The 22145-nt window shown below is 37.8% G+C and overlaps 3 protein-coding genes and 1 non-coding gene across 6 annotated transcripts; 3 read left to right on the plus strand and 1 right to left on the minus strand.

The window, feature by feature from the left end:
* The first annotated feature begins 1314 nt into the window (after positions 1-1314).
* Positions 1315-5605, plus strand: LOC112179556 (AT-rich interactive domain-containing protein 2). Its single transcript, XM_024318014.2, has 2 exons — positions 1315-2752; positions 3840-5605. Exons 1-2 carry the CDS (start codon positions 1727-1729, stop codon positions 4734-4736), a joined length of 1923 nt encoding a protein of 640 aa, XP_024173782.1. The 5' UTR covers positions 1315-1726; the 3' UTR covers positions 4737-5605.
* A 3644-nt stretch (positions 5606-9249) lies between these two features.
* Positions 9250-12032, plus strand: LOC112175234 (ubiquitin-conjugating enzyme E2 5). The gene is made up of 6 exons (XM_024312893.2): positions 9250-9407; positions 9528-9607; positions 10093-10207; positions 10331-10383; positions 10546-10674; positions 11700-12032. The coding sequence occupies exons 1-6, from the start codon at positions 9364-9366 to the stop codon at positions 11831-11833; spliced, it is 555 nt and encodes a 184-aa protein (XP_024168661.1). The 5' UTR covers positions 9250-9363; the 3' UTR covers positions 11834-12032.
* Positions 12033-12801: 769 nt separating this feature from the next.
* Positions 12802-12873, plus strand: TRNAT-UGU. The gene has a single exon. It is a non-coding gene; the product is annotated as a tRNA-Thr (tRNA).
* A 511-nt stretch (positions 12874-13384) lies between these two features.
* On the minus strand, positions 13385-17806 carry LOC112180697. Of its 3 annotated transcripts, none has more exons than XM_024319258.2 (3): positions 17630-17806; positions 17239-17380; positions 13385-16593 (listed from the first exon to the last, which is right to left on the minus strand). In XM_024319258.2, exon 3 carries the CDS (start codon positions 16522-16524, stop codon positions 13522-13524), a length of 3003 nt encoding a protein of 1000 aa, XP_024175026.1. In that variant the 5' UTR covers positions 16525-16593; positions 17239-17380; positions 17630-17806; the 3' UTR covers positions 13385-13521. The 3 variants fall into 3 exon arrangements, with proteins under 3 accessions (XP_024175026.1, XP_040367644.1, XP_024175027.1); XM_040511710.1 differs by lacking the exon at positions 17630-17806 and adding an exon at positions 17481-17612; XM_024319259.2 differs by lacking the exon at positions 17630-17806 and having other exon boundaries at positions 17239-17474.
* Positions 17807-22145: the final 4339 nt, after the last annotated feature.

The raw sequence follows: 22145 nt of genomic DNA on the forward strand, positions 1-22145 counted from the left end.
TTTAGTGATGAATCTTACGTTTCATGCAAAAATTAGAATTGGTGTTTTTAAGTTGTGGAGCTCTGAGCAACAAAAGCAATGGCTTTGGGTTGTTCTTGAACTCTCTCACAATATTAGCAATTTAAAAAAAAAAATAATGTATCTTTCTCAAAATAACTTCCGAACAAGATCAGTTTAGATTAGAGCCTTTTTGAGAGAAATTATTTGAATTTGCTATAAACTCAAAATTGTTCATTTGATTGATAAATTGAATAAGCAAACGATCTTTCATTGTATTAACATTTTTTATTTTATTTATAGAAGAAACAGTTTTTCGATTATGTAAGAATAAGTAATAATTCATTACTCACAAAAGGGGTGAACAAGAGAGAGTCAAATTAATTGACTTATGTACTCAATTCTATTCAACTGTCTTTGAATTTGAATTCAAGGGTGGAGAAATATAGGGCAAATAAAATCATTTCAATTACTTTATTTTTTAGCCTTAGATTTAAATCCAATGACAGCCAATCATGATTTATTATGAATTCAATTGATTACCTAAACGAGACTCACGAGCCAAAATGAACATTATTGTAATTGTTGACAAGAGTTTTGGTTTGGTGAGAGATATCTCACGGATTCTTCAATAATATAAAAATTTAATATTCAAATTAGGAGCAAAAAGGGTAAAACTCTGGGACATTCAATTTGTTCTTTATATCAGGCAAAAATGAATATGGGAATTCAAGGAATAAAAGTCTTAAACTAGATTTGATAACAACTGCATACTTAAATCTCGAATCTAATTCCCTTATCTAATAAAATTTACGTTACTTAATTTGTTAAGCAAACATGTTAAGATCAATTAAATAACCAAAAAGATAGAGAAACTACTATTCTTGCTCCCGAAGTTTTTCCCGCGCTTGGGCGCGAGAGCGTGCGTACCATTGAAAACCATACTATTAAACTTCTACACGATGACTGGATATCAATCTGTATTACATATTTAGACCAATATATCGATTAATCAGAAACAATAAAAACGAATAATACACTAGAGTGTGGAACTTCTATGAAAAGTGAAAATGGCGATTTACTTTAGATATTTAAATCAGTCTGCTGATTGATCTGAAATAGATAAAAAAATGAAGATAATTATAGATCGTCTCTTCGAGTGAGTGGAGAAATCTAAAATGAGATTGCAGAGGCCCAAAAATTTCACCTTTGTGGTGGCCTGATTAAAAAAAATTAAAAAAAAAACCTTTATCTCCACTAAATTTAATTAGAAAATCACTAAAAAGATTGGTTTATTTCTTTTCTTTTTCCATGGATTTCAAGCAGATTTCATTTTCTCCTTCTTTTTCATAGACACTGGTTTTCCTCTCTCTGCTCATTTCTGATTTCTTTGTCTAAATAAAATTTGAGCCACCTTGTTGTACTAGAGCACCAGCTCATCAATCATTTTCAAACAACCCATCAGCTTCAACCTCGGCTTTGTCTTCTCTGTGTCCTCTGCAGCTCTGTAAATTACCATTCGGTGGTTTTGCCAAGCAAAAACAAGAAAAAATGGCTGAGGACCCAAAAATGCTCAGGTAATAAACAACGTTCCTCAACCATTCTACAAAGAAAACAGGGCAAAGGGTCTCATACCCTCTGCCCAAAATATCATCTTTCGTCCTTGATCATTGAGAAAGGGGGAGTCTTTATTTTCTTTCTTGGTTTTTCAAGAGTCAAATCTAAGTTAATGGCAGGATGGTCAGTTTCGACAAATGGGTCCGTGTTAGATTTGGCTGAGATTACTGATGCTAATCCAATTAATGGTGATAGTCTTGGTAGTGGTATTGAATCTGTAAAAGATGGTGTAGAATGTGGCGGTGATGATGATGATGATCATAAGGTTGATACTGTAAAACATGGTGTAGAATGTGTTGATGATGATTATAGGGGTAGGCAGAGATGTACATTTGATCAGGTTCTATCTGTTTTTCTCAAGGATATTGGTGATAGAGGTGTTGTTAGGCCTGTGCCTGCAGTTTTTGGTGATAGGCAACATGTGGATTTGTTCAAATTGTTCTGTGTTGTGAGAGATAAAGGTGGGTATGATTTGGTTTCGAACAAGAGGCTGTGGTCTTTTGTGTCCAAAGAATTGGGCTTGTTGGATGGTGGAGCAACGGCGGCTTCTGTAAAATTGATCTACTCCAAGTATTTGAACGAGTTGGAGATATGGTTTAGGGAGAGTTGTACGAGTAGGAGCTTGGGAAATGGGGAGTCTGGAAGGTATGGGACTTCTCATTTGTTGTCTTTGGAGCTAGAGAGAGAGTTTAGAGGTTTGTTGTTGGACGGGACAGAGCAGAAGGACAATGGTGATGGACTGGTTCATTTGGAATCTGACCAAAATGGGAAGATTGAATATAGTTTATCAGATACCAAAGATGCATGTACAATGCATTCAGGTACTGGAACTTGCAATGGTGATGACGACGAAAATGTTTGTAATGATGATCAAAATGGTACTTTGATATTACCCTCCAGTGTCGATAATAAAGAAATCGATCGTAAAAGAAAGCGACGAGAATCCTTATCAGGAATGCTGAATTGGGTAATCCAGACAGCAACACAAGTTGGTGATGCTTCAATTGGAGTGATACCAGGGCCAGCTAAGTGGAACAAGCATGAAGGCAACGAGTTCTGGTTCCAGGCAATTAAAGCAAGGGATGCATTGATGCTAAGAAGAGATATTACTCCAAAGACTGAAGAATTACTCCAGCAGGTACATTTATTTATATATTGTGTTTTTTTTCTTCTCGCTTCTGGAGAACAGCCAATTGCCATTTTTGATGCATAGCACAGTAAATCTTTCAAGCGTGAGTGCCACTCTCTTTTATCTGTACCTTTTACCAATGATGTGAAAAAGAAAAAGCTGTTGCTTTTGATTCTGTTTAGGGTTTATAAGTTATTGATGTTATGATCTATAATCAAAGCCCTATAATAAGATGCTATTGTCTCTACCATACTAGTACTTCTTGAATGAAGTTAACTCCCATCTTATGATATTATTATTCATCTAAATGCAACTAGATCACTTGGTTTAATCATTAATAGGGCATTGTACTTGTATGTGACTTGGACTCTTCTAAGTGATATCTGGTCTGCATAATACTAGAATTGTTACAAACCTCTGGAGCTTCCTGATCCAGTCTCTTTTTTTATTGACTTCCTACTTCCTTAGAGCTCTTATAGCTCAGAGTTCGACCCAACTTGATTGAGCCACATTTCATCTCCTCGGTCCAGTGTTTCAAGTTCTTCGATTTCGTCTAGCCACGTTTCTTTACCTTTTTTTCTCTTATGCATTTATAACTTTCTTTTTCCCTTGTCTGTTTCTTATTAAGGTTCATTGTTACACTTTTTTTCTTTTTCTTTATATACTTTTGCATGTAACTATATTTGAAATTGTCCTTAGAATCTTGGATACTCCCAGCATATATGTCGTGCTAATACAGCCCAGTATTAAGACATTTGATTTTGATTGTGTATCTTCTTTGTCACCTCTTTAGTTTCCTCACTTCTTCCTGCCAAGGAAAAAGAAAAGATAGGGGAACAGCCAATAGAGAGGAAAGCTCTAAGGTACTTGGTGTGTCCAATTTGTCACATGTTTGGTCGTTAGTTTCACTGGAACTTTACGATATGGATTGTTCTATGACAATACCTGATACTGGTGATTGATGATTAAATATTGGAGTTGGAGTATTTGAGTTCTCTTGCATATTTTTGGGGTGGAACTGTAAATCTTGATATATGACAATAATTAGATAATAAACTAGAAAAATTTATAAACATTGCATGGTTTAAACTTGCAGAAGAAACTAAGGATGCATCCTTTGATGTATGAAGATACTATTGCTGCTGGTCACCATTCCTCAGAGAGGTTAAGATGCAGAGGAAGGATTCCTCAGTCTACTAAATCTCGCTCGTGCACTTGTTGCAATTCTTTGCCGCCAACTCAGAGTAATTTGATAAGTCCTCACATGGTGTTGCATGACGATTCTAAGGAGCAAGAACCTATGGAAGTTGATTTAGCCTCTCCACATAGATCGGTTATCCCATCTGACGATGATGAATCCCGTGAAAAGTATGTTTCTGTGGGCCCTCTCTCTCAAGCTGATGTTCCTGAATGGACTGATGTGGCCTCAGAAAGTGATAGTAAATGGCTAGGCACAAGGGTATGGCCCTTGCAATGTGAAGAAGACAATTCCCTTGTTGAAACAGATATCATTGGCCGAGGAAGACCAGATTCCTGTGGCTGTCAGCTTCCAGGTTCTGTTACATGTCATAGATTTCACATTGCTGAGGCTAGGATGAAACTGAAGAAAGAACTTGGTTCCTTGTTCTATCACTGGAGGTTTGATCGTATGGGAGAGGAAATTTCTCTTCAGTGGACAGCTGAAGAGGAAAAGAGATTCAAGACCTTGGTACAGTCAAAGTATCCTTTATTTTGGAATAGTGCGTCCAAGTGGTTTCCCAGAAAAACTAGGGAAAACTTGGTGAGCTATTACTTCAACGTGTTTCTTGTTAAGCGAAGAAGTTATCAGAACCGTGTAACTCCTAAAAATATAGATAGCGATGATGACGAAACAGATTTTGTGTCTTTAAGTGAGGGTTTTGGGCACGAGGCAGTCAAAGTTTCAGGCTCCAATTTTCTGGCCTGTTCCCAGAATAAGCAGTGTGACGACTTGGATGATAAAAATGCTGTATAGGAGTCAGAAAATCAGACCAGTGGTTTACACCACTGCATGTTTTATACAACTTTGCAAACGGTGGTGCAATGGTAGCGGAAGCAGACCTGGAGGGATTCGTGATGTGGCCAGAAGGTAGATTTTGTGTAATGCGCTGAAGAATGCTGTTGGTGCTGCTGAAGTGTCTTCAGTTCTGCTTTTAGAAAACCATGCTACTGTTTTGAATGGCTGCATCTTGAATAGTTTTTCCAATACCAGGTTTTGGGACTTTAGATACAACCTTTTATAGGGAAAATGAGGGGAGACTATACAGTGGTTTAAGTTGTAGTTTCTTTAAGGTTTTTAGAAATGTGGATATTGTGCTGCAGTTGTTATCCTTTTGCGCGCTTCTCATATTTCGGAGATGTGGATATGTCTTTGCCATAATCATTTTGGTTCCCGGTGTCCCGGTCTTGTAGACATTAGACTAGCGTCGATGAATTTACATAGCAGAGTTTATTATAATGGCACTGCAATCTGAGCCGAGTTGCTTGGTTATGTTCCTAGAGGCCCCAACTATGGGACTTCTGGGTGTGCGGTCGATACAATATTGTGTAGGAGATATACGAATCAGCTCTTTCTTGCACAGGTAAGCAAGTACTGATTCCCATCAAAGGGTTGCCAAATGCTCACGAAGTCTATATTGATGGTGCTGCCGCAATGCACATTTGTTCATAGGCATTGTGGGATCAATGGCGTATTCAGAAAATTTTCTTGTTGGGAGCGAGATGAACCTCAAGTGCTAATTGTTTTTGCCCTAGCCTCAGCTCAAATAGAGACGTGTTGGTCTCCCACAATCATTTGGTCTAGTGACATAAATTTTATTGCGTAATGAGTTTTGAGTTCTGTTATTTAAGAAGTTTTTTTTTTTTGTCTGAAGTTTAAGAAGTGTTTAAAAATGGGGCCGTGACTAATTACCCAATTTTAGTCTAAATATTGTCCACTTATTCCACTAAGAATTTTTTAACCTCATTTATCAAATCTAACATATATTAACAGTATTGCCCTCATACTCTCTCTCTCTCTCTCTCTCTCTCTCTCTCTCTCTCTCTCTCTCTCTCTCTCTCTCTCTCTCTCTCTCTCTCTCTCTCTCTCTCTCTCTCTCGCCATGAATCCAATCCTTCTCCTTCTCCTCTTCTCCCTTTAGGCCACCCTCTCCCACCCCACCACAGCCTACCCTTCCATTCCGGGCACCACCCCCGTCGACGTCTCCTTCGACGCCACTGCTACCAACCTGATCCCCCTCGCCGCGAAGTCCATGGAAACGGCCGAATCTTCGACATTAGCCACGGAGCCACCACTACAGCCCCGACATGCCTGCGTTTGATCGAATCTTCGACTCCATCAACGGTGTCGGCCAGTTCCTCTGGCTCCCCAACAGCATGAAGAACGACACCATTGCTAACAACTCCGAGATGAAGCTCCTCACCCACACCGGAACCCATGTCAACGCCCCCGGCCATGTCTTCGATCACTAGTTCGACGCCGGCTTCGACGTCGATACTCTCGACTTGGATGTCTGCCATCAGAGACGATCTCAACCGTCATGGTCTCCCCAGCCAGCCCCAAGATCGGAGCACTGGATATGGACTCCGCTCCCCTTACAAACCACGCCCCGGCCACTCCTACACCGGCCTCATTCTCCAGAGGGTGCCCAGAACACTTTTTTTTTTGGTATACTGTGAGCTTCCAGAGCGGGGAAGGGAAAAAAAGAAAAAGAAAAAAGTGAACGTGTACAATTGAACATATAAGTTGATCAATTGTGTCTGTAGTGTATTCATTTTGGTTTTGGGAGTTTATGCAATTCACTTGAGGGCAATAATATGATTATTGGAGAGCAATAATAAGATTATTGGAAGGCAAGGGCAATAATAAAATTATTTATTTGGATAAACCTCCGAAAGCTTTCAAAATTCAAAAAATCTTCATTTTTCACTAATCATTGATCCCCAATAACAAGTTTATTGGAGAGCAATAATATGTTTATTGGAGGACAATAATATGATTATTGAGGGGCAATAATATGATTACTAGGTATTATTGGGGGGTAATAAAATCAAATGCCAGAATCCGGTTACCAGTCCGGTAGCCGGATTCTTGATTCTGGTCACCGGTCGCCGGAGTCCCGTCACCGAAGTCTGCGGTCGGCCACTGGTCACCGGAGTCCGGTAAGGTCTCTGATCCTTCTCTCTCTAAGTAACAAAGAAGGAGAGGGCAAAATTGTCCCAAAAATAAATAATAAAAGAAAAATAAAAAAATTGGGTATTAGGGAAATAATCTCTTAGAGTGTTTGGATAAGTGGGTAATCCCTTACAGTGTTCGGGTAAGTGGGCAATTTTTAAACTAAAATTGGGTAAATGATCATTTCCCCATTTAAAAATCATTATATGTGGGTAAAAAAAAATTAAAAAAATATTTAACTACACACGAAATGTTAAAACATGAAAACTTTATATGTTCAAAGCCAGATTAGTAGATAGTGCATCATGCGTTATGTTTTGGAACACAAAACAAAATCTTATCTTCAAATTTACTTTTTCGAATACATCTAGAGTGTGTTTGGATGAGGGAAAATATGATGGAGTTTAATTGAAAGTGAGGATTTCATAATTCCTACAAGCTAATTCCCTCGTTTGGCATTATCAAACTGGAAATTTTAAATTTCTATGTGAAAAAAAACGAAGGAATTCATCATTTAAATTCCCCACTTCAATTTCCACCAAAATAGGTGTCATTTACGAATTCTCTTGCAGTATTCAATTTTCATTTCCAAAACAAGTTTTTTTTCTATTTTATTTTTTTATTTGTTTTAAACTTTCTTAATTTATTACACATTTCAAATCCTAAATGGTTACAACCAAACAACAGAAATTGCAATTAATGGAATTTTAGATTGATGGAATTAAAGATTCCATCATTTATAAATTCCTATAGATTTCATAATTTTCTTAACCAAACGCACCGCTAATTATTTTTTTAAACAAAAACATTTGAATATTGATATCTAAAACAGAATTCTAACTTCTAAGTACATGGACACTAGTCCTCTACAGCCTAAACGCACGCCTAAATTCACATCAACTTCAATACTCATTTTTCAACTCGGTAAATTCTCTATACCTACTCATCATCTTCAAGAAAATAAGTTAGACCTTACGCAATCTTTTACATAAGGTGGGAGTGGCATATAATCCAAGCCATCCATTTATGGGGTTGCATTGTAGGGATTAGATACCCTTATCTTCAATGGTCAACCAAGAACATAGATTTTCTTAACCTGGTGACTCTTAGTTTAACTTCTTAGTTCACTCCTTTCGGTGAATGAGCATATTTACCATATCTTGCGATTGAGGCATAATAACTTTATAATTTTATAATCCAACTATTCATGTTGTATAACATAATACAATATTAGCTCTATAAAAAAAACAATCATATTGAAAAACTTTTAGTTATTCATTTCTATCAAATATATGGACGGTTCATTATAATAGTAGTAAGTGTTCTTAGAACTATCTATTTGTTTGATTCAATTAGATAATTAAATAATTTATGATTCGATTGATTTTTTACATAGATGATTTTTGAAGGCTTATTAACAATATGAACTTTTCAATTATAAATTTATTAAGTAAAAGTATGGAGCATTCATCCTAGGGGTGAACCTAAGAATTATTCTGTTAATATTGTCACCTCATCTTCTTTACATGCACATAATGTAAATTTTCTACGTTTTTACCTCTAGTTTAAGTAAGTGAGGAGAAGCAATAAGAGAGATAGAAACATCTAAAAAGGTGATTTGACACATAAAGAATGCATATCCGATATTATGCACACAATTATTAATGAAAATCTTTATCAAATGGACAGCACAATTCACAAAAATAATCAAATACATACACCATCATTAAAGTTGTTATCCAAATCCATGCTTTTATTAAATCAAACGGGTCATCTTTCACTAATTTTTGGCCCTGCACGATTTATAGTGGCTGCCAATTCATGCCATTGCTATGTGAAACGCACAAAATCTTCTTTTTGTTCAAGGTTTAATGACATTTAACGACAAAGCAAAAGAAAAAAAAAATCTAATTTAAATTCAGCGAACTTAAGAGTAATTATTGTTCAGTCAACAAATTCGACACGTACGTAATTTCTAGCAAATAAATTAACGCTATCTTTTTAGCTGAAAATATATAACGAAGATATAAATAAAACAAATCGAATAAATTAACATCAACATGACACCATGTGAACCAATAAAATTATTCCGGACACGTAAAACAATCTTACCTTATAATTTCTCAGAATGTGGTAAAGGTAAATTAAGATGAAGACACAATGACAATAAGATGACTACATACAAACTAACATTAATGTCAATCACACCCATACGAATTAAAAAAAAAAAAAAAAATATGACTCGAGGAAATCTAGGAGTAAACTTGAGAAATTTACTGCGGGGCAGCATTTACTGCAGAGTAGCCGTCTTGTGCGAGCTCACGTATATATAGTTGCCTTCGTATTTCTCTCATTTGTGTCCGAATTCTTTTGTGAACAGAAAGGCTCACAGCTCATCTCCCCACAACCCAAAAAACGCGCCGGAAAAATGTCGTCGCCGAGCAAACGCCGGGAGATGGATTTGATGAAACTGTATATCTTCTCAAAAAGATTAAATCTTTTATCTTGTGTTGTTTTCTTTTTATGATTGTGATATTGATTTTTGGTTTTGGTGTTGCTTTCTTATTGGTTTTGGCTGTTCTGGACTACCAGGATGATGAGTGATTACAAGGTGGAGATGATCAATGATGGCATGCAGGAGTTTTTTGTGGATTTCAATGGACCCAAAGAGAGTAATTCATCTAAACCCATATATATGATTTTGTTTTGGTTTTTTTTTTTTCCTCACTCTGTACTGAGTTGTGTGTGTTCTTGATTAGATTATGATGTTATCTGTGGTGGGTTTTTATCCATTTTCTGAATCTGTATTTTTGTGTGTTGACCCTTTGAAGTTGCTTTGGATTTTAGTCTCTTTAGATTTACCTTTATTTCATACAGCTGTGGTTTTGGATTGAAGTATGAAAATTTATGAAGTTTATTGAACTAACTAGTTTGACTATTAATGTTTGTTTGCATAGATAATATCGAATGGGATTTGGTTTTAGAATTCAAAGTCGGATTTTTGTCCACTACTTGTGTGTAAATGGGCTGCAAGTATTTTGTTTACTGGTTTTGTTCAACAGGCTGAAGTTTTGTAGGTACTGATATTTTGGAAATTGAATAAAGGGTGGGTCTTTTCTTTTTCTTGTTTTCCCTTTTCTTCGATGCAATGTGGCAGGTCCTTATCAGGGAGGTGTGTGGAGGATACGGGTGGAGCTACCAGATGCTTATCCTTATAAATCTCCATCTATAGGCTTTGTCAACAAGATCTACCACCCAAATGTAGATGAAATGTGAGTTGCAGATCTGACAATTATCTATTTTGGCTTTAGTTGATTACTAATTGCTTTATTAAACGTGAACATAGTGCAAAATTTGTGTTTAAGTCTGTCTAATGATGCTTTTTTGAGTTCCAGGTCGGGATCAGTTTGTTTAGATGTTATCAACCAGACTTGGAGTCCCATGTTTGGTAGGCCTATACACGTTTCTTGTAAATGTAGACCGGATATGATTTATGTGGAGACCAAAGACATTTCAATTCCATTGTACTTTGTAGTTTTTCTTAGTTTATGGCTACTGCAACATTGAGGAGACTAGGAATTACTTCTTTAATTTCTTAACCTTTTTACAGATCTGGTTAATGTCTTTGAAGTCTTTCTTCCACAACTTCTTTTATATCCAAATCCATCGGATCCCTTGAACGGAGAAGCTGCTGCTCTGATGATGCGTGATCGGACTGCTTATGAGCAAAGAGTAAAAGGTAATAATCATATGCCACTTTGTAACATAAGTATACATTGATCTTCTTTAATATCGTCTGCATGGCATGCTCTGGATTTTGTCTTTGTTCTTTGTTCTTGTGTTGGTTGTCCACTTATATGCCTTAGTTGGAGGACTAGTTGGAATTTTGAAATCTGAACTGGACAGTTGCTCTAACAAAGTGTTTGAAAGTCATGAATCTTGTGATGTTAAACATACAATTTTTTATGTAATTGGTGGAACATGCTGATTTAAAATTATTCTAAAGTTAGCTCTAAGGTAGTTTTGGACAAGTAAATGAATTTTAGACTGAAGGTGTTTGCATGTCAAGGTTTATTTCAGTTGAAAGTTGAAACCACTAATTGTATGTCAAGGCTTGGGACATTTTTTCATTTAACCCTTTAGGACTTGGACTGACTTGTAACCAGCAACCAACTTTAATCTTTGTGAAGCTTGAATTATATTTCCACCTATTTGCTTCTGAAAATAGGTTTCTTCAGAGAAGTTTCTTCTCTGAAGCTTGACTTGTAAAATAACAGAGAGGTGGAATACAAATATACTGTTTGAAACTAATCATCCCATTACGAAGGACAGGTGAAGAGAATATTGACTTGAATAGAATTTCTGAAGTCCCTGCCGTTGATGTCTTGGAAGTCACATTTTGGTTTTAAAAATAGTATAGGAGCTCAAAATTTCATGTCTTGTTGGTCTTGTTGAAGTTGTAGCAAATCAGAGATCTATAGAATCGGCGTTTGATCGGATATGAGGATAAGTAGGTTGCAGTTGAGTTATACTTCTGTGTCATGCATACAAACATCCTCTTATAAACTCCTTTTGTTCATCTTTAATTCTTTAGTAGTCCCTTATAGGTTTATGAGCTTGCACAACCAGGTAATAGGTTATAATATGACCGGTTTTTGACATTCCTACTTAAATTTGTTCCCTGACACCGTGTATCGCATTCTGCTTTATGTTAATTTTTAGTAGATATTTTGCTTATTATTGTCGTAAAATTGTACTTTGCAGAGTTCTGTGAGAAATACGCAAAGCCAGAAGATATAGGAGCTGCCCAAGAAGAGAAATCCAGTGATGAAGAGCTGAGTGAAGATGAATATGCCTCCAGTGATGATGAGGCAGTTGCAGGCAAAGCTGATCCATAGGTGCTTAAAATATTGCTGGCCTAATTTATTGTCTGTTGTACTTGTACATTATAATTGTGCTCAAGCATGGAAATTAGACCAAACAAAAACTGAAGGCTTATGGAGAAATTCATGTCCTTCTGTTATTGTGTAAATTAATCAACTATGATTTAATATTGCTTTAAATTCTTCAATTCAAAGTTGGGAATGAAGCAGGTTATTTTCTGATGTGTCTATGCATGACACAAAATTACCTTATATCTATTATAGGGCAAACTACTGGAGACCTCAACTGCATTTTAGCTCAATACAGATGATGTTACATGCCGGGTGGAGTTTTGTGGTGCTAAATTCCACCGAGCCTAACACTTACCAACCCCCGGCACAAGTTGGGTCGAACCAGTTGTGAAATGAGCTTAAGCTTAGCTTAAATTCGGATTAGCTCCGCTTATATGTAGGACATGCTCTAGCATCAGCTTGGTTCAATTGGCTAAACAACGGACAATGTGCATATAATGTAGTTTTAGGACTTCTCAATTGGCTAAACAACCGATAATCTGCATCAGTCAATCTGAAACTCTATTTAAGACGCCAACAAAAACTTAAAAAAATAAAATAAAAGCATATAGTACTTAAAAGGGGTACATATCTAAGTTTTGATGTCGGTGAGCTGTGACCTGTTGGTAAGTTATAAATGCAACATTGTAAAGGTTATGAGTTCAATTCTCACTGGCATATGAATGAGTCAATGAGTGGGTAGAAGAAAAAAAAAATCTGAGTTTTGATGAAATGAGCCGAGCTAAGTCATTATTCGATGGTGCCACTTTCGGAAAGTTTCTCCTAACTTTCACAAGCAGGGTGCATTAAAGCTCCATTTTGGCTGAGTCCGATCTCTTATTTACAAACCAAAACTCTTTACTAGTCAATGGGGCTGCATATGTCGAACATATCCGGTTATAATTAAAACAGCATTAAATGGTAACAAGTAAGCCCTTATAGCTCAGTGGTAGAGCGTCAGTCTTGTAAACTGAAGGTCCGTAGTTCGATCCTGCGTGAGGGCAATTAGTTTTTTTTTCTGTTTTTATTTTTTTTTTTTTTTTTTTTGTTTTCTGTTCCTTTCTCTTTTAAGTTTTTAACCCTTTTCACTTTTTCCAGTCTTCCAAGATCCCAATCATCCTTCCTGCACTTTTAACCTCTTTAGTCTTTTAAGATCCCCCCAACTTGGGTGAAACAGCAAAAGACCATGTCACATCATACAGTTAAAACTGAGAGGTCAAGTACATCTTTTCTTTTTTCTCTGTTCTTCTGAGAAACAAGTACACAGTTGTATAGCTCTACAGTGGGCCCATTTTGGCAAATCAATCAATCAATCTTCTTGGAACTAAAAGCTGATGGATTTGTGTCCAATTTTGACAACTAAGACTGTACTGGTGTAATGTCAGTGATTGGACCAATTGTTCATCTTCCCATATATATTTCAATTTATTGCATCATTGAAAATAGTACCTCTGGTCCTCAAAGACAAAATCTTTTTTCTTTTTTCCTAAAATAAAAAATAAAAAAATAAAGTCATGAAAGTGCAATAGAAATGGAATCTCTTTCAGAAGCTGGTATAGGAAATCTCCCTCTGGATGGTATACAACTGTTTTATTTCAGACTTTTGTATGAATTCTAGAGTAAAACTGCTTACAGAAAAAATATGGGGGGATTTATGGAGAAGTAAGAATTTGAACATTTGCAAGAAGCCTGGTGATTTTGGTAAGAGTTTCTGAAGCAGCAATGGTATCCGGGTGATCTTCACCAGAAATCGAGCTTCTAATGAAAATGGCTTTCCTAATTAGATCGTCACTTATGTCGAATTGTCCCCCTCTTAGCATTAGCTTTGCCCTGGTTTCTAGCAATGTGGCTCTTGACAGTGCAACCTCATGCCAAAGGTAGGGATTTAACTGAGCACTGGTCTGGATGGGCCGCCAACAAAGTGATTTCACCAGCCATTTCTCAACCGGGGCTTGCAATGCTTCTCCTGCTGCTTCGAGGGCATTAGTGCATAGGCGGAGGAGTTCTAAAGCGGCCTTGCAACGAGAGAATGTGATGAATGTTCGGATTGCAAGAGGCAAGACAACTTCTTTGACAAGGAACAATAGATCCGGCACCTTAATGTCAACGACTTTAAGGTCATGGCTAAATCCAAATATCAAGAAACATGCTGCCCAGATATGATCTGAATGTTGAGTTATTGATCCGCGGCTGATGACAGCTTGAACCACAGCTTGTGGGACTCCGGTGACTCCTCTCTTGTGAGCATATAGCTTGACGAGTTCATGAATATGGATATGGTCAGGTTTGGTACTGCTTCTGGCAATGTTGAACCTTAACAACATGGAAGTCGCTTCTGCTTCTGATCTTTTGGTGTATGATGAAGTAAAACCACAAGTTAAAGAATGCACCAACTGTCTCCATAACCAAGTGGCTTGGTGCTTTTCTGGTATCTTGTGAGCAGCCAGAGCCAATAACGAAACTGGAATTGAGGATGGTGCAAACCAACTACTTGCCTGGACCATTCTGGTTGCCAAGCTTCTTGGTCCATCTGCATGATCAAAAATCGAGAAACACACCTCAAAGAGTTGAAGAAGGAAAGTGTTTCGTCTCAGTGATTGAGTTTCCCTGTCACTCCATGACAAATCTTTTAAGGGCATTCTACTGGTGGTCTCCAATAGTTTACAAGGAGTTATGGGCAGCTCAGACAATATTGAACCGACAATTGCAAGTCCTAAAGTAGAGCGTCCCAATTTCTCCTCAATAGTCCGTAAATCATCTTCTTCTGTGTTTGTGTATTCTCTTTCACTTCCCTTCATTAGTATCATTGCCTCAGCCCCAGATAAGTATGGAAGTTTCAATGGCTCCAAATTCATCAAAGAAGGAAGGCGTGTGGATATTATTATGTGCGTCTCACCACCAAAACGAGGAAGAAGATCCATAACAAGTTTGTGATCCCACCAATCCTTTTCACTTTCCAAATTATCAATCACTACCAAAAAGGGTATGTTTCTCATTAGCTCTCTGCGTACTCGAGATATGGCCGCCTCTTCCTGCTCTTCAAAGCTTTTAATTCTGTTTTTGTCTGTGCAATTCTCAACCCCAACATCCACTTCAAGAAATGACCAGAGATTCAGATAGTTCTGTCTAATATATCTGCTTTCCCCTCCTATCCATAAAACCATTTTGTACCTCTGGTGATATCTATAAGCAAATTCAAGAAGAAGCTCTGTCTTGCCAATTCCGGAGTCACCAGATACACAAGCAATCCCCTTCCCATACACAATCTTTGTTGATCTTTTTCTTCTAGCATTTCTTCCGCCACCTTTGTGCTTTGATTGGTGTTTTCTTTGAGGAAGCTCGGTGCTTTGCATCTCAATTTCTTTTTCTGACTCCTTCCATACAACCGGTTCTTTTCCTTTTCTGCTATTAATTTCCAATTTCCGTTCCCTCCGCCTCTCCTCATATGAACTGCTCTTACCCCATCCAATTGTCAAGTTCTTTCGCCTAGGTCTAGCCTTAAGCTCAAAATAATCTCTTTCTGCATCTCCTGTGACATCGCCAAAAAGAATGAATTCCAGCTCTGACAGCTCCTTCTTCCTACCAACAAAATTCTCATTTCGAGGGAAAGGGAACTCATCTTTCTCCACCTGCTCTCTCCACTTGGTCAACCTATCTACCACACTTCTCCGCCCTAATCTAATTGCTAATAATGTGACAGCCCTTAATATACAATCTCTCCAATTACCATCCTGAGCTTCCAACTTCCACTCATCAACCCGAGAGAGGCTATGAACTGCTTCTTTCCACTCCTTTTCCAGCCCTCCATACAAAACCCATAACTCTCCCCCATTTTTTTCCCATAGCTCTCCTCTCCTCTCAACTATATCCCTGACAAGGCAATCACTAGGGCTCAAGTCATAGAATATGGGGACCAAGTTCTTCTTGCTAGAAAAATATCTCAGTTCCTCAATGGTGTATGGATTTCTGAACGACTTCTTTGTAAGGATAACAATGCCATAAGAAGAAACATCCATGGCCCTTTCAACAATTGCATGTTTGCGAGAGTTCCGACATCGAGATCTGTCAGATACAAAGCAACTCATCCCTTGAACTTCTAACTCAACTCGAAGCCAATTAACAAATCTAAGCAAAGAAGGTTTACGGCCATGCAAACCTATGAAAACATCACAGCTCCTCAATCTGTTAGAGGTCACTGAAAATGGACCTGGTGTATATGAGGATCCATAGCTTCTACCATGCCTTTTCTGCCTCTCTCTTAGCCCGGAATAATCATGGCCCTGGGCATGGCTGTGACTAGATATGATGCTATTAGAAATGCCAGTTGAGGAAGATGCGCGGTCAAACTTCTGATAATCGCCTGAAACAGAAGCAACTGGTGCTTGTAACATGTTTGCCAATGCATATCTGACATTTGCTAGAGAATCAAGGTCTGGAACTCCAGAGCTGGAACTAAGGGGATCCGTACTTAAACCAATGCTGTCACATCGGGCCTCAGACCTTGTTGATTCTGATAGTGGTTGACAAGACAGCGATCTTGGGGAGAAGAACGGCGACTGATTTGCCGAAAAGAAAGCTGAAGATGAAGACGACATATTCCTTAAAGTCGTGGCCCTTAATGAACAGGACCTGGAGCTATCTTCTCCAATATCCATATCTATAAAGTCTCCTACTTCCCAAATAAATCAAATCCAGTGCATCACCGTAAGCTATAAAAAGCCACTCTGAAATGGAAGGCATGGCACTAATCAGTTGCGAAATTCTAAACCTCATCGAAACAACTTTAAAATGGCAACAAAATTGAATACCATTTTCCAGATGTTGGTTCTAGTGCATTGAACTATAACGCCGGAAAACAACAGTCCATATATGACAGAAAAAAATACCAGTTGAACTATAGAAGTTCAAGCCCCACACAAAGTAACACAAGGAGGAGAGCTATATAAACAGTATATGCTTAACTAGAACAAATTCCCAAACTAAATAATCTACTGTCCACCATATTTCCAACCCTATAGGGAAGTACATTCAAGCCATACAATAGCAGCCAAGAACAAAAAGTCAATACCCAAAATAGGCAGAAAGACACACTGGCAGCCAAAACTTCCAAAAACTTATGCTTCTGCTTCCACAAGCCATATAACCAAACTGAAACAAACTATTCATCTATACACACAGAGACCCACTTCGTAAAATCAAAGAAACCAAGTACAAGAGCATTGGCAAAGCCTGGTTTTTTTAGGCACTGTAGATCCAAATGCAACTGTTTAATACAGAAAAGAGGTTCCAAAGGAACCCCTTTTCAAATAGAACAATAAGGAATGGAACAGGAAAAGATTTCCTTTACAAAATCAGATCTGAATACTAACCAGGATTTCAAATCTAAGCCATGAAGCCACAGAATCCATGCTTTGGGTTCAAAACAAACAACCCAGCTTCTTGAATGAAGGAGAGTATCCGAGGAAGTTCAAATTTGGGCAACACAAATCTCTGCAATGAAGTAACCAAAGCCTACGGAAAGAGAAACTATATATGAATTTTCAAACACCAAAAAGGCAAAAGAAGGGAAAGAAAGTATCTTTATCTTTTAAGCCAAAGGTCAAGTTTTTACATCCGAAGGTGGAAGTTTTGAGGCAATGCAATCGAAATTATTGGCATTCAAGGCCATACCATTTTGGTGGCAGATGAAGATTTTTTTTTTTTTTTTCCAGCAGAGATAGACAAAGTGAAGATTTATGGTGAAAGTAAATGAATGCTTACCTTTTGAGAGCCAGAAAGAAAAGGAAGAAGGAAAAAGAAAAATGAAAAATCTGGGTGGTGGTGACTCTGACTCTGTGAGAGAAAGGCACACTCTTTTCAATGCCTAACGAATCAAAATGAGATGAAATGAAGCTCAGAGAGACTCTCTCTCTAAAAGTCACTGTGTGTCTGAGAGACTGAGGAAGTGGTCTGAAAGGAAAGGAACACCGTTGGAGTGAGGAAAAAAAATGGGCCCCAAAGAAGAGATCTGACGAGGTATGACCGGTAGGCTCCATGTTCCCTCCCTCTTCCTTTTTTTTTTTTTCAGAAAAATCCACTGGCTTTTGGGGTTTTGGGTTCACATTTTTAACTCTTTGGATTGGATTTTTGGTCACTCTGCTTCGTGTTGGTGTTTTCAAATCTTTTAGGGACCCTGAAACTCAAGAGGATTTGTATTTGGACAACATTGTGTAAATCATTGCTTTTAGTTTTTGGTGTCATATGGAGTTGTTCTGAGGATCTTCTCTTGGTTTTTGGAGTCATGTGCCATTTGAGTTGTGAAAACAAATTCATAGTTTTGTAAGGTCCGTCGGAATAGTTTTACGGTCATAAACTTTAAATCGAATCATAAATTACGATAAACTCTAACTCTCAAAACGCCAAATGAATGAGGTTACATTCAAATTTTTTTTTTTGCGCCTGTTTTGGCTGTTGATAGAAAAATCGAGAGGACTTCAGATATGGACTAAACTCATAAATTTTTAAATACTATTTTACTCGATTTCACACACTTTAAACCTCTGAATTCTTTGAGCGCCAAATTGAATGAGTTTTATATTTTATCATTTACCTTTTAAATTTTTGTTTCTAATAAATTATTGATAATTCAGATGAACTACCATTTTATCATTGCTGTAAAACTTGATAACTAATTTTCCTTCTTTTACTTAATGGAATAGGGAATCGAAATATCAATACAGTAGCTGTATGATATTATCACTCACTTCATTTACCAATAAACAAAACACTAGAAAGAATCTCGAACAAAGTTTTGCTCTTGTAAACAATAATGTATTGATGAAAGAAAAAAATCTACTGATCTCATTATCACTGTCGGCATAGCATGGTACAAGTGCACACGAATAGTTCCAAAACATGCATGCCCATGATGGCCTCCGATATTTGCCAGGTTTGGCAATTTGGCTACTGATTGGGAAGAACTGAAGTATGTCATCATAATATCTATGGCCAACATTCTTATAGATACTTCAAATCTTGGTGAGATGAATGGTAATTATTATTTTGGTTCAAAACAAAGAAAATGAAAGGGTAATTATACTTTGAATCCAAATCTTAACGAGGTTGATGACCAATTTCCTTTTTCCACGATTACTCTCTATGAGCCGCAATAAACACCTTTTTATTTTATTTTATTAAAACGGCATATGATAAGTACTAAACAATGCCGAATTATTGTGTACGAATGTCGTGGCTAAATTACATTTTAACCTCATCGATGAGGACGATACGTGAAACACAGTATAAATTTAAAGTGAAACATTTTGATCGTTTGGTGATGAGAAGCACAGGTTTAGAACATCTCTCTGCTCCATGAATGACATTAAATGGAGTAGGCTAGCCTAAACAGCTCTCTTTATCCATCAAAGGACTATTCCGTTGACTTCAAATCAATTTGGATTTGGCCCTTTCAAAATCGGTCCAAAACACTCTTTTGGCACTTGCTGCGAGCACATGCTTTCATGTGAGGCTATCACACCCGAATGGACAGCTCTGATCTCTTCAACCTCATCATTGTCCACTCAATCAACGGCTTAGGTTGCAACACCTGCATATACTTGAGAATACAAATGAAAGGATGGGGAGTTTGAAATGGTGTTGAACACAAATCCACAAATGCACATTGCCCCCAGCCCCCCACAGATTGTAGACAGCTTGTGTTTACACAGCACAAGTATGTAGACATGACTATTGTATTATAATACTATTCAATGCTTGGTATAGTTTTTTAATAAAATATTATCGATTCCGTTTTGAATAATTTGACTTGTTAGTTGTGTTACTGTTAATTTAATTCGAAGCATTTGTTAAGTTCATTTGTTTCAACAGTATGGTCTAACAAGCGAACAAATATTACCATCTTTATAATTTCAAGCTTTTAAAATATTTTATAACTTTAATGCTCCTCAAACATCAACCGTTAAATTCAATCAACAATTGAAAACTGTAACTAGTTAACGGTTCAATTTCACATAATCAATCTTGTGTGCCACTAATCAAACTATAGAGCTTCCAATGGATTATTCTTGCAAATTGAGGGTTGAGTGGGGCCTTGGGAATTCAATTTCTCACCAATCACCATCCTACGTTTTGTCCAATCAACTCCCAACTAATATACATTTGTCCACTTTTGAGAAACGAGATGGATACACTGCCAACTACTTAGACAACTACTAGGAAATATCAGAATATGATGTCAAAATGACGAAATCCCCATTCAAATAATGTGCAGACCTTGGTCTATCTGATCACAAAACTGTCCCAAGAAGATGCAGTGTATAGCTTGGTGGATAAAATTTATATGATATCATTTATGAGCGTTACGAGTAAGTAGTAAGTTTATATAAGGAAAAAACACCAAGTCGCGGTTGCTAGGGCAGGGCCATCTCTCTGCATTTTTATCTTGATATATACGAGCAGTTTTTCCACGACAAATTATCACTGAAAAGATAGGCCAATTTTTGTGTCGAGATACTCTGATTTTTTTTTTTTTTTTAGGGAAAGATAGAACATACTTTCAATCAATGGCGGATCCAAAAAAGTTTCTTAGGTAAGGCAAGATTCAAGGAAAACAAGAAAAATCCAGCCTAGGTAAGGCAAGATTCATATGGTTTTGCCATTTTCTGCTATGTTTTAGGTAGCTTCCTTCAGCCAACATATATAAATCAAGGTAAACAAGAAAAACTCAGTCTAGGCAAGTGCCCAAGCTGGCCTATATATGGCTCTGCCCCTGCTTTCAATCAATCGAAAACAAACATTGGGGGGGGGGGGGGGGGGGACATAAACCGCAACCCCAAGAAAACGCGGTTACAGATACCATCAGGCCAATGGGCCCAAACTCTAACCACAATACACCTCCTACCAAGGCTACTTTGAACCGATGATCCCGAACGTTCCAGTAGTACCTCGTAGTCGACAGCCAAATGACTGCATCCTCTTCAACACCGTGTCTAAAAAGTACCAGACCACATGTAAAGGATCGCTTGTCAGCAGATCGACCACCATAGTAAACCAGATTTGAACCAAATCATTCTTGGGAAAGACACCATTTACATGGCATAGCACATAGACCCAATCTTAGCTCAAAAGAGTAGGAGCACAACCCTACCTCAAAGGAGTATGAACTTATTAACCCTAACCAAAACCGTACCTGAAAAAACAAAACCCTAACAAAAACCAAAATGAAAGCATTGTAACCCACAATCCGCCGCTAAGCTTCAGTCACTGGACCATAAATAACGGCCGCCGTCGCTGGATTAGAGTTGGCTTTGTCGCTCCACCCCACTGCAGATCTGATATGTGATAAGCCCCAAACGTCAAAACCCAACCATCGTAGCCCTCTTCCCCGCCAATAGAACAAAGCGGCCTGAAACAACCTCCTCCGAGAACCCACAAGCTCCGCAGCCTCCCGTCGACCCCCAACACAGAAAACCAAACCCAACAGTGGCGTAAACCAACTCTGCTATCCCACCCAGCGCCAGGCACTCCTGTTTCGGACAAAGGTCTGCACAACCCGATCAGATCGCAGCCGCACCGTACCCTTGACCAGATTGGAACCATCATTAGCTAAGTCGCTGACCTCAAACAAGGTAGAGGAAAGTCGCCTGCAAAGCTTCAGCCTCCACTACCTCGCAGACACCAAATACCTGTCCGACAATAGGCACTGTACACCGGCGAGACCAGAGGCCCACACCAGAGCAGGGGCGCCGCCGGACGAGACCGTTCAACCCACACCGAGAAAACCCAAAGTTTAAGAGGAAAACCTTAGGTCTTCCGATAAATCCTGATAAACCACACATAGTTCAGATGTTTAAAACTCTTTTTGGAGGATGAATTACAATTAGGTTACGTTAAGTTTGATTTCTTTTGTTATTGTTATAGAACATTATTGATGAGTAATAAAGTTTATATTTTCTGTTGTGAGCCTAAGAATATCAATTTACAAACAAAAGTTACAAATGCAAGGTAAGAGTGCACTGGAACACATGCACAATATTCATTTACTAATAATGATTCTTACAATAAGGAAGATGCTAGCTGTGTTCCTTTTTAGGTTTACAAATAAACAGAGGTATAGCCCTAGGTGGCCATAGCTTATTCAACAAATTCATTGAGGCGTGAGCATTCAAGAAATAAATGAGAAGGCATCTTCAAGGATGAGTAATGTTTAAGTCTTTTAGGATTATGAAATCCCACTTCAATTATTTGCGGTACAAATTATGAACGTCTCTTCTCTCAG

This window comes from Rosa chinensis, chromosome 7, assembly GCF_002994745.2.
Source record: "Rosa chinensis cultivar Old Blush chromosome 7, RchiOBHm-V2, whole genome shotgun sequence".
Taxonomy (NCBI): Eukaryota; Viridiplantae; Streptophyta; class Magnoliopsida; order Rosales; family Rosaceae; genus Rosa; species Rosa chinensis.